Here is a 25,603-nt window from a genome sequence, read left to right on the forward strand (position 1 = left end):
ACTTGTACATTTGTACTCTCCCTTATTTCTACCATGTTCTCCCTGCTGTTGGGCATTTTGAAAGACTTTCTGACTTGATTAGTTTCTGCTGGATACTGGATCCGGGTAGGTAGACCATTGTGCTCTCGAGATGCAGAGAAGTAAAACTGGTCGCTGGTGGGCGCTGTGGGTCCGTGGAAGTCATTGATGTGGTTGCTGGAGCTCGTCAAAGCTGTTCTTTGGACCAGCTCTTAACAGGGAAAGTAATGAATTCCTGCCACCTCTGCATTTGGGTCTTTAGACACTGAATAAGACGCACATTGACTTTTACATCACACCCGGATATATGTTCCCGTCACCCCCTAAATCCCGGTCACCTTGGGAAGCGTGTCTCCAGAAGGCCAATTAATAAGAAAGTCCCTGCGGGCGTGTGCGTGCCGGCGACGTTTGCAGGGGAGGCTTGGGAGGTGCGGCTTTCCCAGGAAGTGAGGAGCGGAAGAGACGCCCGCGAAGAAAGTGTGGAGAGAGTGGAGAGCGAAGACGTTCACGCCCTAATTATCAGCTGCAAATTCCTGCGCCGCGTCCCCTGGAGTCGTTTTGCATTTCCCAGCCCTATTGACTTAAGTCGGGCCCGAGCTGATTGTTTGGTTCCAAAATTAAGTGAGAAACCTTCGCTAAGAGGCTTCGTGAGAAACAGCGAAGAGAGAAGGGGACTCAGTGGGTGCGTGTACGGTGTGTAAGTTAGTCCTATAAAGAGGGAAACATTTCGTTTTAAGAAGGAAAACCCAAAAGGAAACCCACTGCTTGGACTCTGCACAAGTCTGGATTATCTGTTGAAGTTGGGACACTTTCTGGACAACGAAGGCGCTGCCGAGCGCGGAGACACGGGCGGGCGGGCGCGGGGACAGGTGGCCCGTCGTGGTCGTCCACTGCACACTTGGCCGTCCCTATTTCAACGTCTCCACAACGTCCGGGAGGCCTCCCGCCGCCGCAGCGAGGGCGCCGTGTGCACACGCTGGGTCACTTCTCTCTCCCAGTCGACGGCTCAGCTGCGCGGCGCTCTGAGCCGGGGGCGGGGCTCACCTGTCAGCCTGAGCCCCGCCTCGCGGCGCCCAGGGCCGGGCGGGGGCGACAGACGGACGGGCCAGCTGCCCAACCAGCGCGCAGCTACCGCGCGGCGGGCCAATGGGCTTCGCGCTTCGGGGCGGGGCCCCGCGTTTATAGCGCTCTGACAGCGCGCTGACCGCGCGGACTCTTCTCGGCGGGGACGGCGGCGCCGGCCGGAGCGGAGAGCTGCGCGCAGAGTCGGTCCCGGCGCCCTCCCCGCACACAAAGGCCCGCGCGCGTCCTGCGCCCGCGGCGGGGACGGAGTTTCCTCCTGCTTGCTCCGTGAGCCGGGAGCCGCGAGGACTAAGGAGGCTCCTGCGCGCCCGGAGGCGCCCTTCTCCGCTCCGCGCTCCGGGACATGGAACCGCGCCGACGCGGCGCCCGCGCGCTCGGGCCGCTGCCCGCTCCACTGGATCTATAGTCAGAGGCGGCCCCGCTCGGGGCGCAGCGCCCGCCGCCCCGCGCCGAGTCGTCTCTCCGCTTCGGGCCTTTGTGTCCCGGCCCCGCTCCCTCCCTGCCGCCCGCGCCCGCCCGCCTGTCCGCCCGCCGCGGCTGGCCCGGCACCCTGGAGCCGCACGGGAGCCGGCCGTCCGAGCTGCGTCCGGCGCGGCGCCCCGGAGCCCCGAGTCCGCCGCGCCGCCGCGCCCCGCGCATGCGATCCCGCCCCGCACCCTGAGGGCCCGGGAGGGCGAGCGCACCTGGCCTCCGCGACCCCCGGAGCTGCTCGGCGCACCCCGAAGCTGTCTGCGGGCGCCTGCAACCTTACCCCGTGGTCTGCCCCGGAGGATTGCGGCTCCCGGCCCGCGTCCTGTCCCTCCGCGGCCCGGAGTGCGCGGAGCTGGGAGTGGCTTAGCCATGGCCGTGAGGAGGGACTCCGTGTGGAAGTACTGCTGGGGAGTTTTGATGGTTTTATGCAGAACTGCGATTTCCAGATCGATAGTTTTAGAGCCTATCTATTGGAATTCCTCGAACTCCAAGTAAGTGGCGTCCGCGGTATCTCTAGGTCCTAGCCCCGGGGTCCGCTCGCTGTGCTGTCCTGGCGGGAGGAAGGGTCGGCTCGCGGAACCTTGGAGCCTGTTTCTGGAACCTCGGTCCCCTGTCCCCCTTCCCTGCCACATTTCACTAGATGGAGACTCCTCGCTCTATTTTCCAGCCCGCGCGTCGGCTCGAAGGGGCGGTTTCCCCGCCTTTCCTCCCCCAAGCGCTGCCCCGCGTTAAAAGCTCTTGGCGGCTCGGGTGTCACGTCCGGGAAGGTGTCCGATGGTGATACCTGACTCTCTCTTGTTTTCGAGGACGGAGGACAAGGCCACAAACAGGGCTGGCCGGCGCGCAGGGACGGGCGGGCTCTGGAGAGAGGTGGAGATGCTGCACTAGCGAGGAGCCTAGGCGGCCCAGTCCGGGGCCCGCGCGGGCAGGCGGGCAGGCGGGCGGGCGGGCGGACGACGGGTGTGGCGGGACTGGGGCAGTGGAGCGCACCCTCTCAGAGGGAAACCGTGGGTTGCTGCGCCGCCCGCAGCGCCCCGGAACCCGCGCGCCTCGGCGCCGTGCGGCTAACCCGAGAGTGCGCGGGGAGTTCTCTTGCTCCGCAGAACTCGGGCGGCGAGCCCTCTCTTCCTCGCCCGGGGACTGGCCTTGGGCTTCTCCGGAAGGGCCCTCTGCACATCGGCTTCTCCGTTCCTTTATAAACCAAAGGCCCCGAACTCTGTGCAGACTCTATCGCCGCCCCTATTTTTAGGATACCTTGTGCAAAAGCTTAGGGCCCTGCCCAGCCGACGCTGCTCCTGAAGTCTTTGCCCTTGGGGACCCTGGGTAGGAATGGGATCCTTTGGACCAGACTTGCTTTTATCCAACGGTACGGGTGGGAGAGCCAGGCCTTGGGAAGAGTAACTTTCATCTGGGCTACCGCAGTGTACTCACAATTCAGAAAATGCAATGCATCCTAAATATATATGGCCGTGACTCGTAGTCATGTGGGCATTCAATATTGCATATCATCTCATTTCGAATTACATCCAAAAAATATTTTACAGAATCATGGAATTTTATTCTTGGAAAACGTGGGAGAAAGTGTGGAGTTATTAGCTTCTGGGGTAAACGTTTGAGACCAGAAGCAGTATCAATGGCCTAATGGAAGTTGATCAAGTTGGGCATGGATTTTGGAGTAAAGAGATGGGGATCGATTTAGAAATCCCATCTTCATTAAAGAATTTTATCCACTCTGTGAGATGTGGTGCATTTCAAATTCACCAACACGTTAGCCAAGAATTCCTTCAGTAAAAGAGCAAAAACGTCACAGTTATAAATCGGTTTAAAGAAAATCTTGCATGATGCTAGAAGGCACTTAAGGCACTTTCAAACACAGCTCCTATTTAAAAGTTGCTTCATGCCGCCTCCTTCCATGTAGTCTGATCTGGTATGGATTATATTTTTAATGTAAGATTGCATTTGCCGATGAAGTACTGGCGGTCTCATCTTTACACCGACACCGAATCGTGAGGCACCAGGTGATGCCGGAAAGCGCCGGGCTGGGACCTGCGCGCCGAGCGGGCCCCGGAGCCGAGAGAGGCCGCCGGCCAGCCGGGAAGGGGGAGCCCGCGGCCGCGGCTGCGGCCGCTGCCCGCTCGGCGCCTACAGAGGTCACTCTTCCATGCGGAATGCGCGCGGCGCCCGTCTCGCCCCTCCCCCAGGCGGCCTGCTCCACTCCGCTCCTCACTTTCACTGACCGGCTCTCTTTGGGGGCCGATTTTTTTTTTTTCTTTTGAGGATTTAATATTTATATTTAAATCTAGTTGAAAGAAATTCTCCCATTAACTTCTTCAACGTTCAGCTCAGTATATGTATCTTCGCGTTATTATTAAGTATTAGTTTGTGTGTACCCGACAGGAGGATTAGAAATACCAACTTGGGGAGAAAAAAGGTAGAACAATAATTATTTCAACCTGAGTCTTGGGCATTAATAGCATCTTTTCGTAATGTGTCGGGGGATGGGCGAGGTGACTTCTATTTACTCACTATCCTGATGATTCAGATTAGTCTGGTTTTCCAAGCGGTGGCCGGATTTAGAGACCTGCTAGGGCCCTGCATTTCCCAGAAGCCTGCCTCCCTGCACTGCTACCCTTGCTGTTGGTGTGATTGCTCCTGTCCTCAACAGTAGAATTTCTTTTAAAATTCTCAAGATAATGGTTTGCCTGGAGGACTGGATAATATGTTCCTGGAAAAAGATCTGCTTTGCAAACGCATGCAGCTGAATGCTAGCTTGAGAGATCAGAAAGATTTCTTCCTGGAGGAATGATATGAAAGAGCCTTTTCTAAGTTTGAGAATGAATAAAAATCCCCTGGTGCCAAGGGGTTGCTTTACTTGGAGAAATTGCACATTTATTTCCAGGGAAAAGTTTCAGTCAGTAAATATGACTTGGCAGAAAGGTAATCAAATGCATTGAAGTTTCACGTCAGTTCCTATGAACTGTGAAACAATTCATTTGTGATGAAGCAGCCATCAGTAATTAGATTTGTTTCATTCGGAGGTCAGCTTTTTTAGCAGGTGGTCGGCATAGGGAGCATGCAGCAGCTGTTTGGATACGGGGTCCAGAAAGTCCTTTGTGAATTCAGCGTCTCCATAACTACTTTAATCACATTGTCTGCTGCTCCTATCCGGGAGAGTGTATGTGATAATCTAAAGAAGTTCTGTGTACTGAAACATTAGTGGCTGCCCAGTTAGGTTATTCGCATTTCATCCATAGGTTCTGGTAGAGTTGGGTCGGTTGTAGCCATTTTGGTTTTTTAGGGTTTTTTTTTTTTTTTTTTTTATTCAGCAGAAAACAGCAACGCCTAGCTTCCATTTTTAATTAACATTTCAGTAGAACATTCTTTTTCCAAGTGTGATATTTTTGTCAAAATAAAATGATTGGCTATTTTTTTAAAAAAAAAATACTAATTTTACTTTAGCATGAGCAAATCTGTATAGGTATGGTATTGTGGAATGAATTACACTGACTTTGTTGAAAATTTTAATCCAGTATTAATTTCTTATGTCTAGGATTGCTATTTCATCTGCATCACATACCAGTTAGTTAACAAAGCATTTTGTTTTTCCCGTGTAATTTTTTCCCCTACATAATACAGAATTCCTGATATTGATTGACTTGATACAAAAGAATGGCTGGATCATATCCAGATAAAGTATAATACATGGGCTTTACCACAGTCAGGCCCTGAATAAATACGGACCTGTCAGAGATTGATAAAATAAACTACAATGGATAGTGCTGTTTAAACAGTCCATTCAATAACATATATAAGCCAGCCTGCCTTCCATTGTGTCTGAAATTCTTATTTTTGTAGGTAAACAAATGCACATTCAGCACTGATTGAATAGCCCCTTGAACTATGCTCCACAGTTTGCGTTCGGGTTAATCTTGTCGGTTTTAATATAGAGAGAAAAAAGCTCAAAGCACCAGGGGTGGGATTGTTAGTGCTTTCACATCCACATTCCTCACATTTTGTCAGGATGATAAACTGTAGGTAATGGACTGTCGTTGTTCTACAGGACAACTGAGCCAGGCAGAGCACAAAGACAGAGCTAAAGCGATATCTCACAACGTGCTTGGTAGTCTTCTTTTCAGATGAGAATTTATTTGGGAATCCTGTGTCTAGGGACCACACTTCTTAACCTCAACAATTACAACTCAGAGCCCTAGAAACAGGAGCTGGAGGTTAAGATGATTTGTTAAGCACTTGGTTCTAAATCTTTCACAAAGCATAGCTGTTGACACTTGTCCTTCTGATGCAAAGAAATGCAAATGACTCCAACATTTCTAAACGTTTCTGACTTTTAAGCTGTAGTATGTGGACAGGTGAATTAGCCATTGGCCAGAGACCAGCTAAAAAGTACTAGTTGGGATGGTTTTTCCACACAGAGTCAACTGAAGAACAATTGGGATATTTATTATCATAAAGCCTCTTATCTGTAAACTTACTGAAGTGAATCCTTTGGTGGATCGGCGAGATAATTATCTTCCGGACGGACATTGCAACTGGAGCAACTAAGTCCTTGCTATCTTGTCTTCCATTACACATCTTTCAGGTAGCTCCCAGGAGCTTCAGTGTCACACCTAACTTCGAGCGACACGTTTCAGAGTATGTTCACCTAGTGGGAAACTATTTGAGATCCCAGCATGACTGCAGCGGTGCGTCATAGGAATGGGAGTGGCAGGGAAGAGGAAATACAGATTGTAGACCCTAATAAAAAAATTTTTTTAGGAAAGATATTTCTTTTAAGATTTCATGAAAACATTATTCTTAAAATATTTAATTGTAAGTTAGACAAAAAGAAGTGCTCTTCTAAGAAAAATGATGAAAATGGTCCTCATATCTGCCTCCTGTCTGCCTGCCTTTGCTGCTGACATAAAGAACCTGTTTTTCAGGTCACTTATCATACATCTACATAGATTTGCGTATGAGCTCACCCTTTGTGTAGCAGAGTGGAGCCTTAAAGAGGAGTGTTCAACTGTTTAAAATATTTTGATTAAAATATGCAGAACCCATAGAATTATAAGCTCCTAGTCAGGAATTAGCTCTTTCAGGGAAGAGCTCCCCCCTTTTAAGGGGGGAATTAGAATGGGGCTGGAGGAGGAATATAAGAACAGCAAAGAAGGAAGGATAGCAAATGGGACATGTTCCGAACAGCTTGGAAAAACTCCTGTGGCTTCATTGTCTCTGTAAAGCCAAAGAATACAAAGACATAAGCAATTCAGCCCTTCTCCCATGATGGAAGATGTAAACCGTTGACATGCCTCCCCTGTTTAACTTGTTTAATTCTCATTTTAAATTCAGCACTATACTGGCCGTGTGAACTCTGAAGGTTTCTTTAGTAATCCATTTTGTAGTTCCGAATCAAAAACAAAGTGAAAGGGTCTGACACAATTTGCTTTTATTTTTAGGCAAATCAACCCTGGTCATAGTTAATAAGGGGATTACAACCCAGACTAGGTCTTTACAGATGTGATGTACACCAAGGGCAGAGTATAAAGAAACTGATCCCTTTTGATTGAAGTATGGTAAAAAGGCATAGAGAAACCAGCAGCAGTAATCTGATTGTATGGCAATAAAACCACCATTTTCTGTCTTTCAGATAAAAATAATGTGGTAAATCCATGCAGTTCATAAGATGTAAAGGCAGATAAAGGGTGAAGCCATGGCAACATATAGATTAGCTTGATGTTAGAAATGACACGTCTCTGAAAAGGGCACAGAGACGAGGGCCCTTGCTCCAGGCTGTTGGGTATTATGTGAGAACCACGCAGACTTGGAAACTAGGATTAGAAAGTATGAAAGCTCTACTTGTGGTCTGGGATGGCTAAGGCAGTAAAGAAAGGCTGCTCAGTTCTTGCTCATTGGTGGTGGATAATATGGCAAAGGTAGGTTTCATTGACTGCCTTTTTTATAGATTGAGATGGGGGCTGATTAAAACTTCAGATCACTGCAGTTGTTAGGGCCTGGGAGATTTTCCTTTTTAACTCCTGGCCTTACAGCGGCAGCCGTTCTGTAGGATTAACTGCACTTCGCGGTCCTTGCCTTAATCTATTTGGGCTTCAGCAGGGCCATGCTGGGAAGGAACAGAGACCAGAGGGGATAGGTAGGGCTGGGGTTATCTGAAAAGAAAACAGAGACTTTTTGATTTCAGCCATCTTTTCAGAGCCAGCTCCATCTCCCACCGCATGGGAGAAGCAAAGGTAAACAGGACACATTGTCCCTCTCCCTCAGCCACAGAGCTCTTCCGTGAGTTTTGTCTTTCCCAACCTGGAAAAAAAAAAAAAAAAAGATATAATAAACTTAAAAGGGAGGGGGAGTTAGTTTTAATTCAAATTAGTAGTAATGCAATATGCCAAAACCAATGGGCTTATCTAGATGTAATTTTACTCCTAAATGTGAGTCTTAACCTTTGAGTTGAATGGAATAGGATCCCTTAGTGTAAATTATAGGATTATAAAAATGTGAGTGCTGCCCAACCTTGAAGTCAAAAACAAAACCAGAAACTCTCCATGCTGTTGAATCTTATTGCCCTCTGTTCTGAACAACCTTGTAAATAAACTGGACTTTTGTTTTTGCCTTCCACACTTTCCATTTTAGTCATTAAACAAAATAAGCCATTGAAATCATGATTGGGTTACATGCAGAGTGACATCCACAATTGGGTCAAGCCAGGGAAAAAAAAAAATTGCTTTATTGCCTCCTATTTGGCATTGCAGAAAAGTCTCAGCACTTCTTTGGGAGAGTCTAAACTCTCAAGACATTGAAAATACTGAAAACTGCAAACACCCTAAATGTCTTTCTTGATGGAGTGGATCTTGGGTGTGTTTTGCAAAGGGAAATTTGTGTTGTTGTTTTGTTTTGTTTGTTTTGTTTTGTTTTGTTTTTAACAGCAACATAGGGTCTTTTTAGTCTTCTGTGTTCTCTGAATATTGGATGAAGATTGTCATTAAGTCCTAAATATTCAATTTTGTTGATTTTATTCTTAATTCTCAGCTGACTTGATCACATGTTTTGGGCTATTGCATTGTTGCCAGTTTTGCTCATTACTGTGAGAATTGCTATAGGCATTCCTACGTAGCATTCATGTACTAAAAACATTTAAAAGTTATTGCACATAGACTTTGCATACCCAGAGCCTGCTGCTTTACCTTCCTTTCTAACTTCATTCAGCAATTTATATCAATAGATCCATTTCATTCGTCTAGCTTCATCAAAGAGAAGGGATACCCCCTAATTTACAAGCTGGTCACATCCAAGCACCTTGCATTCTGCATTTGACAATGATTGTTAATGGCCCATTCAACTAAAGTATTTGCTTGTTAACAGGGAACAGAGCATGATAAATGTCCAGCAAGCTTGCGGCCTCCTTCAGCTTTTCAAATGCAGACTGGTGCATATTTATGGCAGGCAAATGACAAAAGAAGAAGCTGAATTGCCCTGGCCTCCAGCTTTCTATTAGGAACAGGGTTAAAGTGATTAAAGAAATCATTCAAGAAAGCCCTGCCATTTGTTTACTAACCCTCATCCAACTAGTAGCTCTGTATTCTACCTGCATGAAGGTATTTCAGAAGTGTTGGGGATAAGGATAGTGGATCTAGCAAACCAGTCATGAAAAGAGTAGGTAACCAATTATGAAATGTTTTCCATTCAGTTTACACTGAATGCCAGGTGAACCTATTTCTGTTTTTCCAGCAGAGAATCAGCAGTGGCTCCAAACTATTAAAATATTTTCCTTTTCATGTATAAATTCAAATCTGTAATTCTAGTCCAAAGCATTTTGTGGCTGGTAAGTGCATACTTGCTGATTTCAAATAAGAAGACATAGTAGGGGAAAGCTCTGTTAAAGAAAAACAAGTTGGTTCTGCCCATAGTAATTCTCTAAACAAAATATGAAGAAAAAATTGGCAGTAGCGAAGTATTAATAGTTTGCTCTTTTCATTCTCTAAAGCATGAATAGGTAAACGTTCAAACTGCTCAGTGGTGGGCATACATTCAGAGCGCTGTGAATGAACCACTGGTGTTCTGCCATGCCTTGAAAACATTGTTTTCTTCAATACTATAGATGATTCGTGTTTTCTGTACCTAGTGATTAAACAATCCAATTCACTTTCTTCATTCAAATTCGGTTGCATCCAGTTTTAATTACAGTATTTGTATCGGTCTTCCAATACTTGCTAGCTAAGTCCCCATTGCCACTGAGGCACGAATCTGTTTCTCATGTACACCACTCCTGCGTTACCCCAGAATAATTATTAAATACAAGTGCTGCACAGACTTTTGAAACCAGTAGGGTCGATGCATTTGTGTTGGAGGGAAGGGAGTGATTATGAGTAGTTCTGAGGCTTTAGCTTGTTTCGTAGGGGGGAGGGGGAGTCACTCCCTGCTGTCTGCCCACTCTGCTACCATCCCCAGTCTGCACTCCCTGCAGGGCACCCAACCTCTGTGCCAATAATAGAAGTTCTGGCCTTCAAAGCCAGAAATGTCTTTTACATGATCTCTTCCAGCCTCTCACGTTATAGCTGATGAACCTGAGACCCAGCGTGGTTATGCTGCCTGAAAAAATGCTTCAGAATTTCAGTCCCTGCTCTTTCTACCACTTAAGCTGGTTTACTGCCCCTAAAACATTGCCCTGAATCAGAATTCCCTAATGAGTGAGTGGGGCAGGGCAAACCGTGTTCACGGCTAGCGTAGAATATATCTAACTGAAGAAGAAGTTCGAGAATGTCATTTTTTACTGAACTATAAGAGCTCTTTTTGGGTACATTTAAGATAAAAACAGAGGCCTTGAATCCCCTCCACCCCCTTCTTTGGAAAAACTGACCATGATTATAATGGACTGTCCAGTAAAATTCATGATTTGTCTTAGACGTGTTTCTTCTCTTTATGACATAGATAAAACATAATCTCTTTAAATCTTTTCTCTGTAATCCCACAGCACTTCGTAGTTAAATATGGCACACATAGGACAATATACACCGCTCTCCGTGACTCACGCAGGTCTTCACCACCCTCCTATGCTGAAAGTTAAGGAGAGACGTTGCCTCACTTCGTCAGTCTCTGCTTACTAGCTCTCAGCACTGTGTCTGATAATTGTTAGTTAGATGAATGGACAGACAGCCCAGATTTGCGTCTGTGGCTGCTGACGTTGTCCTGACCTACCATACACCAGCGTCTAGAGATGGATGAGACCAGGGGAGGCCGAGACTGCTACTAGAGACCTGTGGTGCTCCAAGTTAGGGCACCAGCATCACTTGGAGGTCTTGTGAAAACCCCACCCCCAAAGTTCCTGATTCCTGGGGTCCAGGCTGGGGCTCAGAAATTGACATTTTTCACAAGTTCCCATGTGAAGCTGGTGCTACTGCTCTGGGCCACACTTAGAGAACTGTTGCCCTAGACCAGCCTTTTTGAAAAAAACAGTTCAACATTAGGTAATCATACTTTTAAAAGCTGTTTAGGGAGCTATGAAGAAATACGTGGTCCTCACCTTGCAGCTCCTGTCCCCATTTCTGCTTTTGGGGGGCCTCGGGGAATCTAAACCATTGATGGTAGAGAATGCATTGATGTATTCAGTAAGCACTTATTCACCGTTGGACCTATTGCTGGGCTCTGAGAGTACAAAGCAGAATGACCTCTACCCTCAGATGTCAATTCTAAGGCCAGGAGGGAGAAGCCCAGGTGGAGGCAAGCGCTTGGCGTGTGAGGGTGCCCTGGCCGGGGGCGCAGCAGGGACATGGGAGGAAGGGAATGGTGTTCTCCCTGGAGGGGGTCAGAAGGCAGCCCAGGGAGGAGAAGCTTGAGTCTTGAAAGACTTCAGGCATCTCTAAGCAAAGTCAAGTAGATTGCCGCAATAGAGAAAATAGTAAGCAAGTCGAAGTACTAATATTTCAGCTAAGGGTGATGTGTGTCTCTAAAGTGTCCACCTAAGAACATGCTTGGTTATTTCATACGTCTGGCCATAACTCAGAGACAGATCCCACATGGTACAAATGACCCTGTGGGACAGCTAACCCATTGATTTCAGCTACCTTGTTAATGTGAGAATTATCGGTACCTATTGCTTTTAGAAATGAGTGTGATAATGGATAGGTTAGGCAATTCAGTTTAGCAGAGACAGTTGGACAAGTGCCATTTTAGCTTAGTTAAGAGCACACACTTTGGAATTTGGCTGTGTGAGCCCAGTTCCAGTTTAGCCATTTATTAGCTGTGTACCTTTGGGAGCAGTATCCTCGATGTCTCTCAGTTGTCTCATGTCAAAAATTGTGACAAAATTGTGGTCAGGATTAAACGTATTTAAACAGCTAAGCTCTGTGCTTGGCAAAAATGAATCAATAAATGTCAGTTATTAATAAAAATTAATTGAATATCCACTCTGTGCCTGGCTGTGGTTCAATTTGCCTTCCACAGACAAAGAAAAAATGAAAGTATTCTGTTAATAAAGACTGTAACACCTTTTAAACTCTCTGATGTTGTGTTTTATTTTGTTTACCTGCCCAGCTTCTACTCATTCTTTAAAACTTCCTACTATATGAAGTAGCTTTTTATTTCCTTTCTGCTACCAAATTAGACACTCTCTCCTCTGCTTTCTACCCTTGATGCTTTCTTGTAACATTTGTAACCCTGGACATTCTCATTGAGCTATGCGGCTATGGCCTTAGAGTATGGTCTTTGCCTGAATCCATTTTGTATATTCCGCTAAAGGGTACAGTAAGATATTAGATTGTTATTGAATACATGAATTCAGCCTGTAGGGGTGGGCAATGTGGCATTTTTTGCATTGATAGTACATGATAGTTCTCATTTAGAAAACTACTTACTTACCTGGTGGACATTGTTTATTTTATGTAACAGCAGTTTTGTATACAGCACATACTATGTGCCAGCTGCTGCTCTAACTGCTTGACAAATACTTGTTAAACCTTCATAGTAACCGTGTGAGGGAAGAACTTTTACTATTCCCATAATACCAATGGAGAGACTTGAGGTCACACTGGTTAATTAAGTTAGCCAAAGTCATATATAGCTAATAAGTGAATTTGAACCCAGATACTCTGGTGCCAGGATCTCTCTTCTTAATTCTCTGTCTCTCATTTTTATGCTGCTGCATGGAGTAATTAGATATCATGTAACCAAATTAAGGGTGCATTTGCTCAAGACAGTGCATACAAGGTGGATGAAAAGTTTGGAGTATAATTCTTCCATTGTCCATTTGGATTTATAGTCAATTTCTTATGATGGCCATGCAATTTTAAATGGATTCTTTGAATCTTTGCTATAACAAGGTTATATCCAATGAAAACAGAATAATGAGCAGCCCATTAAAGGGATGACTAGACAGTTATTACAGTATATAATATTAATACATTTATTGAGTATTATTCCTTTGACTATTAACATTTTCCTTTTAAAAATTTAAAGAGTTGATCGTTTCTAACAGGGAGAAAAAGAGGTCAGATTTTCAAGAAGAGATACATTTGGTTAGATGCTGAGTGTGTGTCAAGCTAAGGAGATAGTATGACATCTTTTTTAGAGTCTAGTCACAATTAAATGCCATTTTATTTTGGATTTTGGGATCTGTGCCAGCTTCCAGCTTGTCAGAGCTGAGAAGACTCAAATCAAGTCCAGGCCTATTTCTACAGCAAACTGGGATTCTGGCTTCTTGCCTGTGGATTCATTCAGTACAGCCCATCTGGCTTTTGATGTTCTGCAAGTTTGGAGCAGTTTGTTTAAGGAAGCCAGGCGGTGAATATTGGTGGGCCTGGGGTTCTCTGAACTCCAGAGGGCTGCTTCTTGGTTTGCATTTTCACCATGCTAATCATCTGCTTACCTGCAGACCAAGTGGCCTGGGGCCAGAGGTCTCTAACAACCGAATCTTCAGGGGCCCAGCACATCTTCCTACCTCCTCCCTGTCCAGTTCACTCCTGGTTTAGTTCTCAGTAGCTGCTTGTTTGAATCACTTGTAGTATTTAATGTCTGGAGGGTTTTTGGGTTTTGGTCAAGGTAACTCCAGGCTGCATGTGGTGATGTAGAGCAGGAAATACATTGTCCACAAAGGTACAGTGGAGCACAGTTCACATCTTTGTAAGGTACACGGTTTTGGGGTGATCTGTACGGAAGTCAGTAATTCAATCTGGCTTTGCTCCATTTTGATGTTAGCAGTACAGACCTGGCTGTTTTGTAGCCTGCTCTGTTTCTCTTCCCTCTCTTTTTCCCCTTCTCCATGGGCCATGGCAAAGCCCTGAGACATGCAGGAAAATATCTCCTGTCACACGCCCACAACAGACCTGTCCCTCATCCCTCCTGGAGCCCAGGCAGGAGCAAGTGTCCAGGAGGCAGCTGTTTAGTTGCTTGTACAGCAACTGCACACAACCTTGTAAACTGTGTCGCTGGGCGGATTATGCTTGACTGGCAAGGAGAAGCTCTTCTTATAACAAGAAAGAACTAAGAGAGTTTTATCTCATCTTATGCCTTACTTGTTAATTTCTTCATTCTTTAATTACTCAAACACCTATGGAGCATGCGGTCTAGGCAGGGCACCTGGGGGAGTTGGGGTCCAGAGGAAAACAAGACAAGCTGAATCCTGGACGAGTGGGAATGGCAGCCCGTTGCTGGGCACACTTTCAGTGCTGTTTTCCCCACCAAAAGGGAGAGGTTTCATTTTAATAAAACATGGGTGAATCACTTTTCGAAATAGGCAAAACTCTTTGGAGTTAAAAAAACAACTTGATGGGAGGAATGAAAGGGATGAGCAGGGTTGATAAAAAAGATACACACATCCTCACTCTAGATTGTAATATTGCTTTGCTCTACACTATATCTCAATTCCCTTTCTTCAAGTGTTTTAGTGCCAAGCCATTCCCTGTATGATTTACATATGCCTTTCATCTCTGTGATTGTCCCCACTCAGGTAAATGAGCAAATGGGTCTGATCTCTTATATCTAAAACAGCAGAGAACCAGCTGGAGATGCCCTTTGAATTTCTTTCTCTGTGAAAGCCATTTTTCTTTCTGGTGCCTCACCTATAAATAACAAGAGTTCCACCTTCCTTTATAGACTCTTGCTAAAAGCACGGTTTGGAACAAGACTGTACAGGCACAAACAAATTACAGTTGGGAAAGAAGCCTGCAATGTCTCTTGTCTCTGAGGGTTATGAAATCCTTGTTTCAATAATGGAGCCGGCCTGGTAGAGCCAGCAGAACAAAGTTTGGCATTTGTGAGATCACTCCCCTTCTCACTTTCCCACTGCACATCATAGCATCTCAGCCTGACTCTTTAAATCCCCAAATTTTGCCTTATCTAGCTGCACAATTCATGGGATGATTTTGGTGGTGTTGTTTTTGGAAAGTTGTGATACTGGTGGTGGTGGGGTGTTAAATCACTTTCATAAATAAAGACATAATTTTTTTTGCTTTGAGTGGTTGATTTTTGTCTTTAATAGTCTCTGTTAACTTGTGAAAAAAGGCAACAATGGTATCTGTACTTCACACACTTAAACTTTGACTTTATAGATGATTAATATATAAGTAGAAGATATATTTTTCAACCTCAGCCTGTTATAGGTATGCCCTTCGGTGAATCGGAGGTTTTTATGACAGTGAAAATCATGGCACAGATTTAAAAAAATGAAATAAATACTTGTGTTAGTTTCTGGAAAAAAATATTTAAACTATGAGAAAATTATCTTTGAGCATTTTAAAATAAAATTTACTTTAGCCACTCATGTTTTAAGCTCTATATCACAAATAAAAAACAAGATTAACATCAAAAGGAGTCAGTTTTCATTCAATTGTGCAGCACTGTAGGCTGTGAAATTTAATATTATTTTGACTCATTTGGTAATTGTAGAATGACAGAAGAAAATGGATTAAGTTTAAATAAAAGTATATACAACAGCACACACTCTCAAATGCAAGTTGAGGTCATTGGGCCAGGGACTGGGCCCTCTAGCTCTGTCATTACACATTGGAACTTAATAAATAAAACTTTCCTTTCTACTATAGTTTAATTACCTTTTTCCAAATGTAGGCATAGATGAGAGACACAAATAAGCCTAACCTTGAAGAGTTGCTAAACTGGTTTGTGTGCCTGTGGGCTCTCCATGCGTTTGAATTTCTGTGCCTCTCATCTTTCCTTTTCTTGAAAAGAGTTTGCTTGTCATTGGTGTGAAGTTTGAAATGCACTCCCTCCCCCGCCCCCCCCACACTCAACACTATAATGGTTCCAACTTGTATAGCCTACTTTTAGGCCCCTTTTCTTTTCCTTGAATAAATCAGGTTCATGTTGCAGATGATATTTGTTTTAGGAAAGTGTGAAAGAAGGGGCACCTGTGAAAACAGGCAATTGTTCCAACACACATACACATTCAAATTAAAGCAGAAAGTGTCAATTAAAGCCTCCAATTACTACCTTATTTCTTGGAGGTTTAAAGCCACTGAAAAGATAGTGGTGCACTCGCTGGAAATTTTAAGGTAATTACTTGTTACTCTAAGCAGTAGTATCTGGTAACCTAATTCTGTATAACCCTGACAGCCTCTCCCTACACCCCACTCTTTCTCTGGTTTCAAAATGTCTGTGTAGAAACTTGTTCTGATGTTAAAGTGCAAAAGGGGGCAGTAAAGTGCTATCCACAAAAAGGGAAAACATTTTGCCCAAGTATTTCTTGTTATTGCCTGTGTCTTTCTTGGGCCCTGCTTTTATGTATTCATTTTATAACAAAACTCTTCTGTTTGGGGCATTTAAAGAATATCTTACTAAGCCGTAGCAACAATCTGGCATTAAATGGAAATAATGCAAGACTGGATGTCCTACTCGTTTATAAAATGTGCCATCAAACTCATGTGGCTGTGATGTGAAGTCATTCTTTGGGTGTATTTGTATTTCCAAGTGCACGGGGCACTTTGGAAAAGAATCTTGGTCTTTGGTGTTAATGCTGTTCTAGCTCCAGGTGGACACGGAGCTCTCACAGTGCATGGCAGGGGCTAAGGGCCCTGGGGCTTGGGCTATCTAGAGCAGCAAGCTGTCCTTTGTCAAGAGGTGACTGGCAACACCGACCAACTACAGCAAAACTGCAGAATGCACATCCTTACTCAGATTTCATACTAACCAATTTGTACACTACTTTTATTCTTCACTGTAGCCTTTGACATTTAATTAAAATAAAAATTAAAGCATTTATGGAAGAAGTTCATGTTTTCCAAAACGGAGTAAACTCAAAGTGTGCTTAACACAGAACATTGGCTTGGGAATAAACCTATTATATGAATTTTGGTTTACTAACTGCTAGGCCGAGCCTTTTTCTAAAGCTGAGATTCAGAATCTTTGAAATGTTTGTGCATTTCAGTGATTAAGTGTAAATTCTATGTATTCCATATTTTGCACTTGTTTGAATAAACAAGATATATGTTACTACAGCTTTGTGGACTCAGGAATTGATGTATTAAATAGGCCACATTTAGACTGTGATAATTTAATTTATTTGCTTTCTAAGGAATTGCAACGAAAAGTTGAAAAGTTCTATAGGCATTAAATATCTTAAATGCTTATTTTTTTAAATCAGTTATGAAAGATAGAACAGTTTTTTAAACTATACATTAAAAAATGTTTTAATCTGATCACAAAAAACATTGACTGTTTATTGCAGAGAATCTTGAAAAACACAGAAAGCTAAAAATCACTCTTGAGTCCACCATCTGATAGCCCAAGATAGTCTCGGGTATAGGCTCTGTGTGAGATGGTCTACGTTTGTCTTTGTGTAATTAACAAAATAAATGAATAACACACCATATATTTTGTGTATATATTTTTAACTGAAATTAGCCATCTACTTCTAGTGATTGTATAATATAATTTCAGAATGAAAGGCAAAGTAAAATTAATTCTTTGTGGAAAAGAAATGTATTCACCTATGGGTCTGACTTTGCTGGGCAGTTTTCTTCAGAGACAGAAGAACCGTATGTGTAGGTCTCCTGTGTCCCACCCCATGACATTTGCACGCTCACCAGCGTATGTGGCAGAGTTTGCCTTGTCTCGTTACTTGAGTATCATGGCCCTGTTACTCAGGTGCATGATACTTGCCATAGTTATGGAGAAATATTAAATATTTTATCAAAACAGATTTGTATGTGTATAATATTAGATAGGAGTGGCTCTGGATCTGATCTGATACTTTTTAAATGGAAGCTTTCGTACAGCATTTCCAAAAAGCACCGTAATTGCGCCTGTCTGCAGGAGGGGGTTTACCTGGCCCAGCTATTTCTTTGGACACAGAAACTGGTAGTTCCTATCTACCTCTTTTTGTTATGATCTCTTCATTCTGTGTCAGCTTACTCTTTTTGCATGCGATTATTAACATGCTAACTTGCCCTTGTTTGTGTGATAACTTTGGCATGCTCTTCAGTCATCCACCTCTAGGGATCTGTTGCTTCCCTCGGGAGAGCCACCAGGCCATCTCTTTTTCACGTGCATTTTCACAGGCTGCCCCCGCCCCACGTGGCCACTCAGCGATTTGGGTATTCTTGGTAATCCTACGTGCCTTGGCCACCCTTGAAGAAACATGTATGATGTCATCAGACTTTCGTGCTTGTGGTATGGTCAGGGGAGGAAGGAGAAGCGGGGAAGAAGGGGTGGTGGGGGGGCGGAGATTGCAATTCTAGGTCCACTCCAAAGCTACCCGTAAGCATCTCACCTACTGGCTTTGCATGGATCCTCCAGTTACACTGGGCAAAGTGCAGAAAGCGATCTGGCAAGCACTGCCTCCATCTGACTTCTCAGGCACTTTGAGAGACCTAATAATGCCATACCAGTCAGCAGAAAAAATCCAGACGTGACATCCCAATGTGCAGTGATCTGGTGTGTGAACGACAATCACATATAGTGACCTCTGAACTCTAAGTGGCTGGTTTATATTTTAATACGTTATGGCAGTGCCTTAGACAAGCATGTGTTCACAGTGTGGATTAAAACTTTCTGCTGTCTTCGTTAATTGCGGCTATGTTCTAGTCTATTAACATTAAAGAATATTATGTTGCATAATGACTGGGGGAAAAAACTTTCTACAATTACGGCTATGAAGTTGAAACATCTAATTTAGGTTATTAGAGATCTCATTTAGATTACTAAATACTAATGTCTAATTGAGATCGTTAGATTTACCCAAAGTATTATATTTCATGTAGAAGTATTTGAGTCCACTTTGGTGAATAGCTTTTTAAAACTTGGATTAAGTTCAATCGGTAATCCAGGGGTAAAAATAGATTCCAATATGAAATCATTTCACTTCAGGCATGTTAACTTTGGAAAGCCTACTTGAGGGTTTCCATTTTTTTCCACATTATATTATCTCCGTATCTGATTCACAGTCAGGACATCTATTGTCTTGGTTGGGAATGATTCACTGGGAAAAACCACAGGAGTTCCTATTTCTGTTCATTATTCCCCACTCTTGGAAGATCTCCCCTTGGCACCCGGGGAAGCTCTCCAGTGAAAATGCGTGGAGCCACAGCGCCATTGCCTGAAAAGCAGTCCCGAGCCTGAAGGTTCTGCTGTTGGGGAGGAAGATGCAGTTTTCCCCTCTCCAGAAGACAGTAAAGTGCTCTGGCTTTGAGTAGCCCAGGTCAGAGAGGAACTGGCCTAGCTCTGTTCTCTCTCCTATCTAGGACGTGAATCTCTATTGATCGTCTTTGTTTATTATTTTGGATTAAAAAATCTTCAGACTTTATTAAATGACACCTCTCTAGCCACTTGTTTGGACAAGGTTTAATAAGAGCAACCTCCCTTATGTGGTATGGGTTGTAACTATGGAGGTTTCCTTCTGCCATTTGAAGATGAAAGTTATCTCAACACACAGAAAGAAATGTGTGTTTGGCATCCGCTATGGATAGTCAGTTTAGTAATTCAGTAGTCAGTTTGGTAATTTAAAGTTAGCTGGTTTTCATCACCATAATTCTTTTTTATTTTTTTTTAACACTTTCAAAGTCAACATAGGATAAGTGTATTATTGAATATTACAAAATATTCAAGGCATAGATGTGCTATGTAGTCTAAGTTATTAATGTCTCTAAGCAATCTCAAAGTAATAAAATTCTAATGTAAACCCCCTGCCTTCAGTTATAGAACTCTACCTTTACTGACTTGATTATAACATGTAGGACTCATTGTTTTCTATTAAAAAAAATGGCAGTATTAGGAAACTCGCCCCATTTGTTTTTCATGTACATTTTGCTATTTGTGTACTTGTTTGGAATCTATCTGTAACATTATAGTAAAAACACAAATCCCATGTAACTGGTCCGTGTCTTCCTCACCTTTTGGCTCTTGGCTTCCAGGGCAAGGCATGCACACCCCCATGAACAGTGGTGCCAGATGACTATGGCAGAAAAGGCCTCACCACGATAGGTGCAACTTAATGTGTGCTTGGCATGGAGCTAGACTCCCCGTGTCTTTCCATGTGACACTCCCAGCCTGCGTGTGTATTGGCTTTCTCTGGATTTTCTCTAACTTCATGGCTTATCTATGAAAAGCTTGATTTAGGAAAAACTGTGTTTCACCAAAGCAGATTTATAATTTAATGTGCTGCAGTGAGAACTGAAAAAAAAAAACTGTTCAGAAAAAGGGGGTTTTCTGTCACGTGTTGGGCACCAGGGTATCTCCACCTGTTTATCGTGTTGGGTCGGGGAGTGGTTCCTAAATGAAGAAAATGTGATGGAAGGTGCTATGGACAGTGCCTAGCAAAGAGTAAGTGCTCAAAAGCAGCAGCGTTTCTGGTATTAGTGGTTCTGGAAGTAGATGATTGCCTTGCATTTTAAATAGAGAGGGATTGTACAAGACTGCTGATACTTATGAATTTTTTCAGAAAAAAGAGTCAGAAACTCCATCTGCACAGCTCCTTGTTCTCCAGAAACACCATCATGCGTGGGATGACGTCTTATGGAAATCCCATCCCTCCTACTCAGCCTGCCCCTGCCCCAACTCCCAGTGGTTCTGTCTTCAGAATTCCTATCACGCCTATGATCTGCAAATAGTCTGTAGCACTTAATTTGTGTAAACGTTAGCTTACATTTGTTCATTCATATTTTTTCAACTAATACATTATTTATCGAGCGCCTACCATCTGTCAGCCCCTTGGGCATTTAGTATTGAATCAGACACAGGAGACCTGCCTGCCCTCAGGGAGCTAGACTATAAATTCCTGATGATCAGAGATCGTCCACTTTTCTATCACTCAGAGCATCTGGCACAAAATAGGTCGCTTTAGTTCTACTCACAGTACTCTTGTTTGCTGCTGTGTTGCTTTAGAAAGCGTGAGGGCTCTTGGGAGACAGAGGGCCTTCTGCAGCTCTTCTGTGGTCAGCAGTGGAGACCATCCTGAGTGATAACACGGGCAGGAGGTCTGTGGTGGGCTCTCAGCTCAATTGCACTCTGTCCACTGAGAAACCATGATCTCGTCAATTAAAGTCACTGGTGTGCTAACTGTTCAGAAATATACTTAAAAAATAAACCACTGAAGCACTCACGTATTGGGCCCTTTTGTATTTAATTAAAGAAGCAATAATTGTTTTTAATGAGCTCTTGAAACAATTGCTTTTTAAGAGCAATGGATCAAATTCTTGCTTCACTTTTTGCCACAATGTATTCTGAAAGTGGAATTGACGCTTTTTTGAAGCATTAGGAATAGTGAGTTTTGTCAGGATTCATTTTTACCAGCATATCAAATCTGCTTATTGATGTTCGAGACTCTCTCCCTGCACTGTCATTTCGAGAGGCCACCCCATGGGTTGCCATCCACCCCCGGCTCTGACCAGTATAGATTTTTAACAAAGTTAGATTGCATACACTGAATGACAACTTTACATGAAGGAAGGCCTGGCTAGTTTGTGAAATAAGTTTAAAAGATTCATTCAATTACATTTGTGATTTGTGTCTTCTGAAAACGTGGTCTAAAACGCAGAGATCCCTGAAGCCACACTGGCCCACGTCCTGTGTTCTTGACCTCACGGCACCGGGAGAGTCCTGAGGAGTGGCTTGCGTGGCAGGGGGAGAAACCTCCCATGAGTTTTTAAACAGGGAAAAAACAAAACCTCATGAATGAAACAGGATCTTGGGAGCATTTTGAATGAAGAAAGCGCTTAATGAGGCAAACTTTGGACGTAGGGCGTGATGTGGGGGAGTTCTAAGATATGCAGAGATGTACGGCTTGGAAGGGGTGTGATGCCTTTTCTTAAAAGAACTAAATGAATGGACAGAGAAGTGGGTACATCTGGCTTGGTGAGGATCCTGAGCTCTGGGGCCTGGGAAGCCCCCAGGGCTTGTTCTTTATGAAAACTTCTAACAGTAGCTTACACCTCTGTGGTGTTGCTTTGTGCCAGGTACAAAAGGAACAGATTTAGGATAGAAAATGCTTGGAGTGGGATGGGAAACCCCCGGGGAAGGAATTGGCCCCTGGTTTCTGTATACCTTGAAGAATTCCTAAAAAGGTCAAGAAATAAGACATAAAAAGGGGAAGTATCAGAAAGATGAGCAATTTAATGCTCACCGAATGTAGTTGTTACCTACTGCCAGGCATCCTGTGGTCTTTAACCACAGCAACACATCAGAATCACTGTGGGGCGATGCAGAGGTGAAGAAATTAACCTCATCCACGAACATTCTGGATCAGTCTATTCCTGGAGAAACTGAGTTGTGTTTTAGCCACAAAGAAGATGAAATTGTCCAGAGAGAATACATTGGCATTCACGAGGTTGAGTGAGTACCTTGGGGAAGCTGTTCCATCCCCTGGAGTTAAATTTTAGCAGTATCTCTCCAGAAGACTGTAGAAATGGGCAAAAAGGTCACAGAGAGGCTCTCACTAAGCAATGTGATCTACATTTGTTAAAAGTTCTAGGCAATTCTTCAGCAGTGCACACATGGATGTTTTAAATTTATCTTTGTTATAAAAAAAAATCATTTTAAGTTCTGCTTCACAGAAGGATTTTATGTTAAATTATTCTCGTTCACTTTTTTTTTTTTGAATGAATGTCATACGCCTTTGCTAAAGAAGCTCAGTTTAAAAAAAAAAAAAAAAAGGACCACCCTCTCAATTTGGGGTTGTACAATAACACATTCCCAAGAAAGAGAAACAAGCCACCGTGTACAACGTGCATTTTTCCTGCCATAAAGAGTATTGGTTTTTAATATGAATCTGTAATATTATTTCTGTTATGGCTAGTGCTGTTTCATAACCACCCTCACGCACGTTTCAGAAAATGAATACCACTCATGGGCATAAATCGTAAGCTGTTACCTCAGGATAGATTTGAAACTGGGGGTACCCCTCAGCCTCACTTCTTCTCCGGTAGTGAATTATGACCCTCTAGTCACCATGGCTGGTATATCTCTGGTCAAAGAAAGGGTTGGAATGGGAGGAACCAGAGGCAATGCTTTTGTTCTCAGGCTTTAATATTTTAATGAGCCTACAGGCTTGGCTGTTTTCGAAGGAGCTGGGATTTCTAAGTGTGTTGTTAGTGTTAGCACTTGTAGAAGGATGTTCATTAGGAAGCTCTTGTTTCATTTTTTCAGAGAAACTCCCCGTTAAGAAAGATCTTTCAGCAGGATGGCTAGCAAGACAGAGAAGGAGGAGGAGGGAAGCTTTTAGCTGTGAGCACTAAGGGGATATTGTATCAGTAGTCTTAGTTCTAAAGATTTGCTTCTAAGAATTAATTGGAGCAAATACATCTCAAGGGAAGGAAAAGAAAAGATTTGTAGAGCAAGGACGGTAGTTGTTGTCCTTGCAAGTAGAGGACTCTTCATTTTGCAGCTGAATCAATACTACGACTAATTATTTCTGGTTATCTTTTATGGGTTTGTAAGACATTTCTTTTGTTTGGTGTAATAAAAAACCCATTGTTTGATCAGTGACTGACTAATTATGATAAGTAATTTGAAACATTCTTGATGAAACTTGTCTGTTAATTAGCATCAACAGCAAATGGAAACTAACAGGACAACAAAGTATTAGTGGATTCACTGTTCCCTGGAATCGATGAGATCTTTCTGTGGCATGCCCAATAAACTAAAGCTGCCAATAGTTAAAAAATAACAAACATGTGGGAAGCTCTGACTCACCCTGGAGGAAAAGTTGTTGTAAAGTTACACAAAGGAGTACTGAAATGTTACAAACGAAGGGGTGGTAAAGAAATGTCAACAGGTTGCCCAGTCCTGTAGTTTAGAGAAAGGAGGGTGCTTTCTTTCTTTTTTTCCTTTAAAGCTTAATTCCCAAATATATTCATCCTGTGTTGATCTGAACTAAGAGGCTTTTGATAAATAATGTTGTGGATCTGAAAAATTTTAGTTTGGGATTATTGGCATTGTCTGGCTATATTGTAACTATGATACTGTTAACTTTTATCAACTCAATGCCTATTTTTTTTTTTTTTTTTTGTGCTTTTAGATTTCTACCTGGACAAGGCCTGGTACTATACCCACAGATAGGAGACAAATTGGACATTATTTGCCCCAAAGTGGACTCTAAAACTGTTGGCCAGTATGAATATTATAAAGTTTATATGGTTGATAAAGACCAAGCAGACAGATGCACTATTAAGAAGGAAAATACCCCTCTTCTCAACTGTGCCAGACCAGACCAAGATGTAAAATTCACTATCAAGTTTCAAGAATTCAGCCCTAACCTCTGGGGTCTAGAATTTCAGAAGAACAAAGATTATTACATTATATGTAAGTATAATTCTATTCATTTATTTTATAGAAATTAGGATAAGCTAAATAGGTTTGTATTGATTTTTGTTTCCTTAAAAGTATTGTGGCAAATAACTTGGTGAGAATCTTTGCTGAACAATTGTCCACTTTTTTCAAAGAAACTCTAATTGAATTTGGGACCCTGTGCTAGCAGTATTCATTAAATATAAATACCCAAAAAGAAAAGAAAAACTCCTAGAATTCTTATTGCATTAAAATAAATGTATTATGTGAATATATTCAGCATCTCTACTGACAAAACCATTTTTAAGGACCATTGGTGAGATTTTGATAGGTAAATCTTGTGCAATGCCTTTTCTCTTCATCCATTCATCCATTCATTCACTCATTCATTTAGTATTGATTCTGCATCAGAGACTGTGCTTAAGTGCTAGGGATTCAACAGGGAGCAAGGTGGTGTAATAAATGGTACACTTTCCTCATGAAGCTATCGTTCCAAAGAAGAGGACATCATAAACTGGAAGAGTGGGCCTTACAGGCAAAGCACAATGGTCACCTTAAACCAGATTTAGAAAAATAAGACAAAACTTGGTTTGCTCAATGAATTACTCTGTGTGTGTGTGTGTATATATATATATATATATATATATATAAATAATTTGACACATTGTTTCAGGAATGGATTATATGTATACTTTGGGTCATATCTGAAGTAGCTCATGAGTCTGTGAAGTCCACTAAGGATCACACCTTGAGCACATGCCTACTATGTGCAGATCACCTGCGGGCACAAGGCCAGGGTCATTCCCAGGGCCCCAGGTTGTGTCAGAGTAAGGTCTGGGTGACTCAGACAGCCGTTCATATCATTCAAGCAATGTAATATTTTTTCTTAGTTTCTTTGTTTTAAAGTAACAACTCATAACCAGGTTGAATTCTCCATTCCTGCTTCACCTAGACTTCAGTTCCTTAGGGAACTGCTGCCTGTGGTTGGGCTCTCCTACCTCTTGGTGATTGGATTGAAACTCTGGCTTCTCAACCTCTGAGCTGTACTTTAAAGCACAGTATTTGCTGAATACTTATTGAGTGCTCAATAATATATATTTTTATGACATTAATAATTAAAACAAAGGTGGTCATAGACACCTAATTATCTCGGTGTCTGTTGCTGTGAACCTGAAAACCTACTTTTAAAGCCAACTTGCTACTTAGAGTAGCTTACCAAGAATAAGTAGCAAAGAAAAAGAGAAAGTGGTAAATTATATACTTAAAGGAATAATTATCAAAAAATGAAAATAAAAGC

At 42.9% G+C, this 25,603-nt stretch overlaps 1 protein-coding gene across 3 annotated transcripts in view; it reads left to right on the plus strand.

Moving 5' to 3' along the window:
- The first annotated feature begins 1,226 nt into the window (after nucleotides 1–1,226).
- Nucleotides 1,227–25,603, plus strand: part of EFNB2 (ephrin B2) — a 44,871-nt gene continuing 20,494 nt past the window's right edge. For all 3 annotated transcript variants that reach the window (XM_069467040.1, XM_069467042.1, XM_069467041.1), the window contains exons 1-2: nucleotides 1,227–2,063; nucleotides 24,038–24,321. In XM_069467040.1, coding sequence (XP_069323141.1) covers nucleotides 1,942–2,063; nucleotides 24,038–24,321 — 406 coding nt within the window. In that variant the 5' untranslated portion in view covers nucleotides 1,227–1,941. The remainder of the gene's footprint in view (nucleotides 2,064–24,037; nucleotides 24,322–25,603) is intronic.

This window comes from Eulemur rufifrons, chromosome 4 (genome assembly GCF_041146395.1).
Source record: "Eulemur rufifrons isolate Redbay chromosome 4, OSU_ERuf_1, whole genome shotgun sequence".
In the NCBI taxonomy this organism is placed as follows: Eukaryota; Metazoa; Chordata; class Mammalia; order Primates; family Lemuridae; genus Eulemur; species Eulemur rufifrons.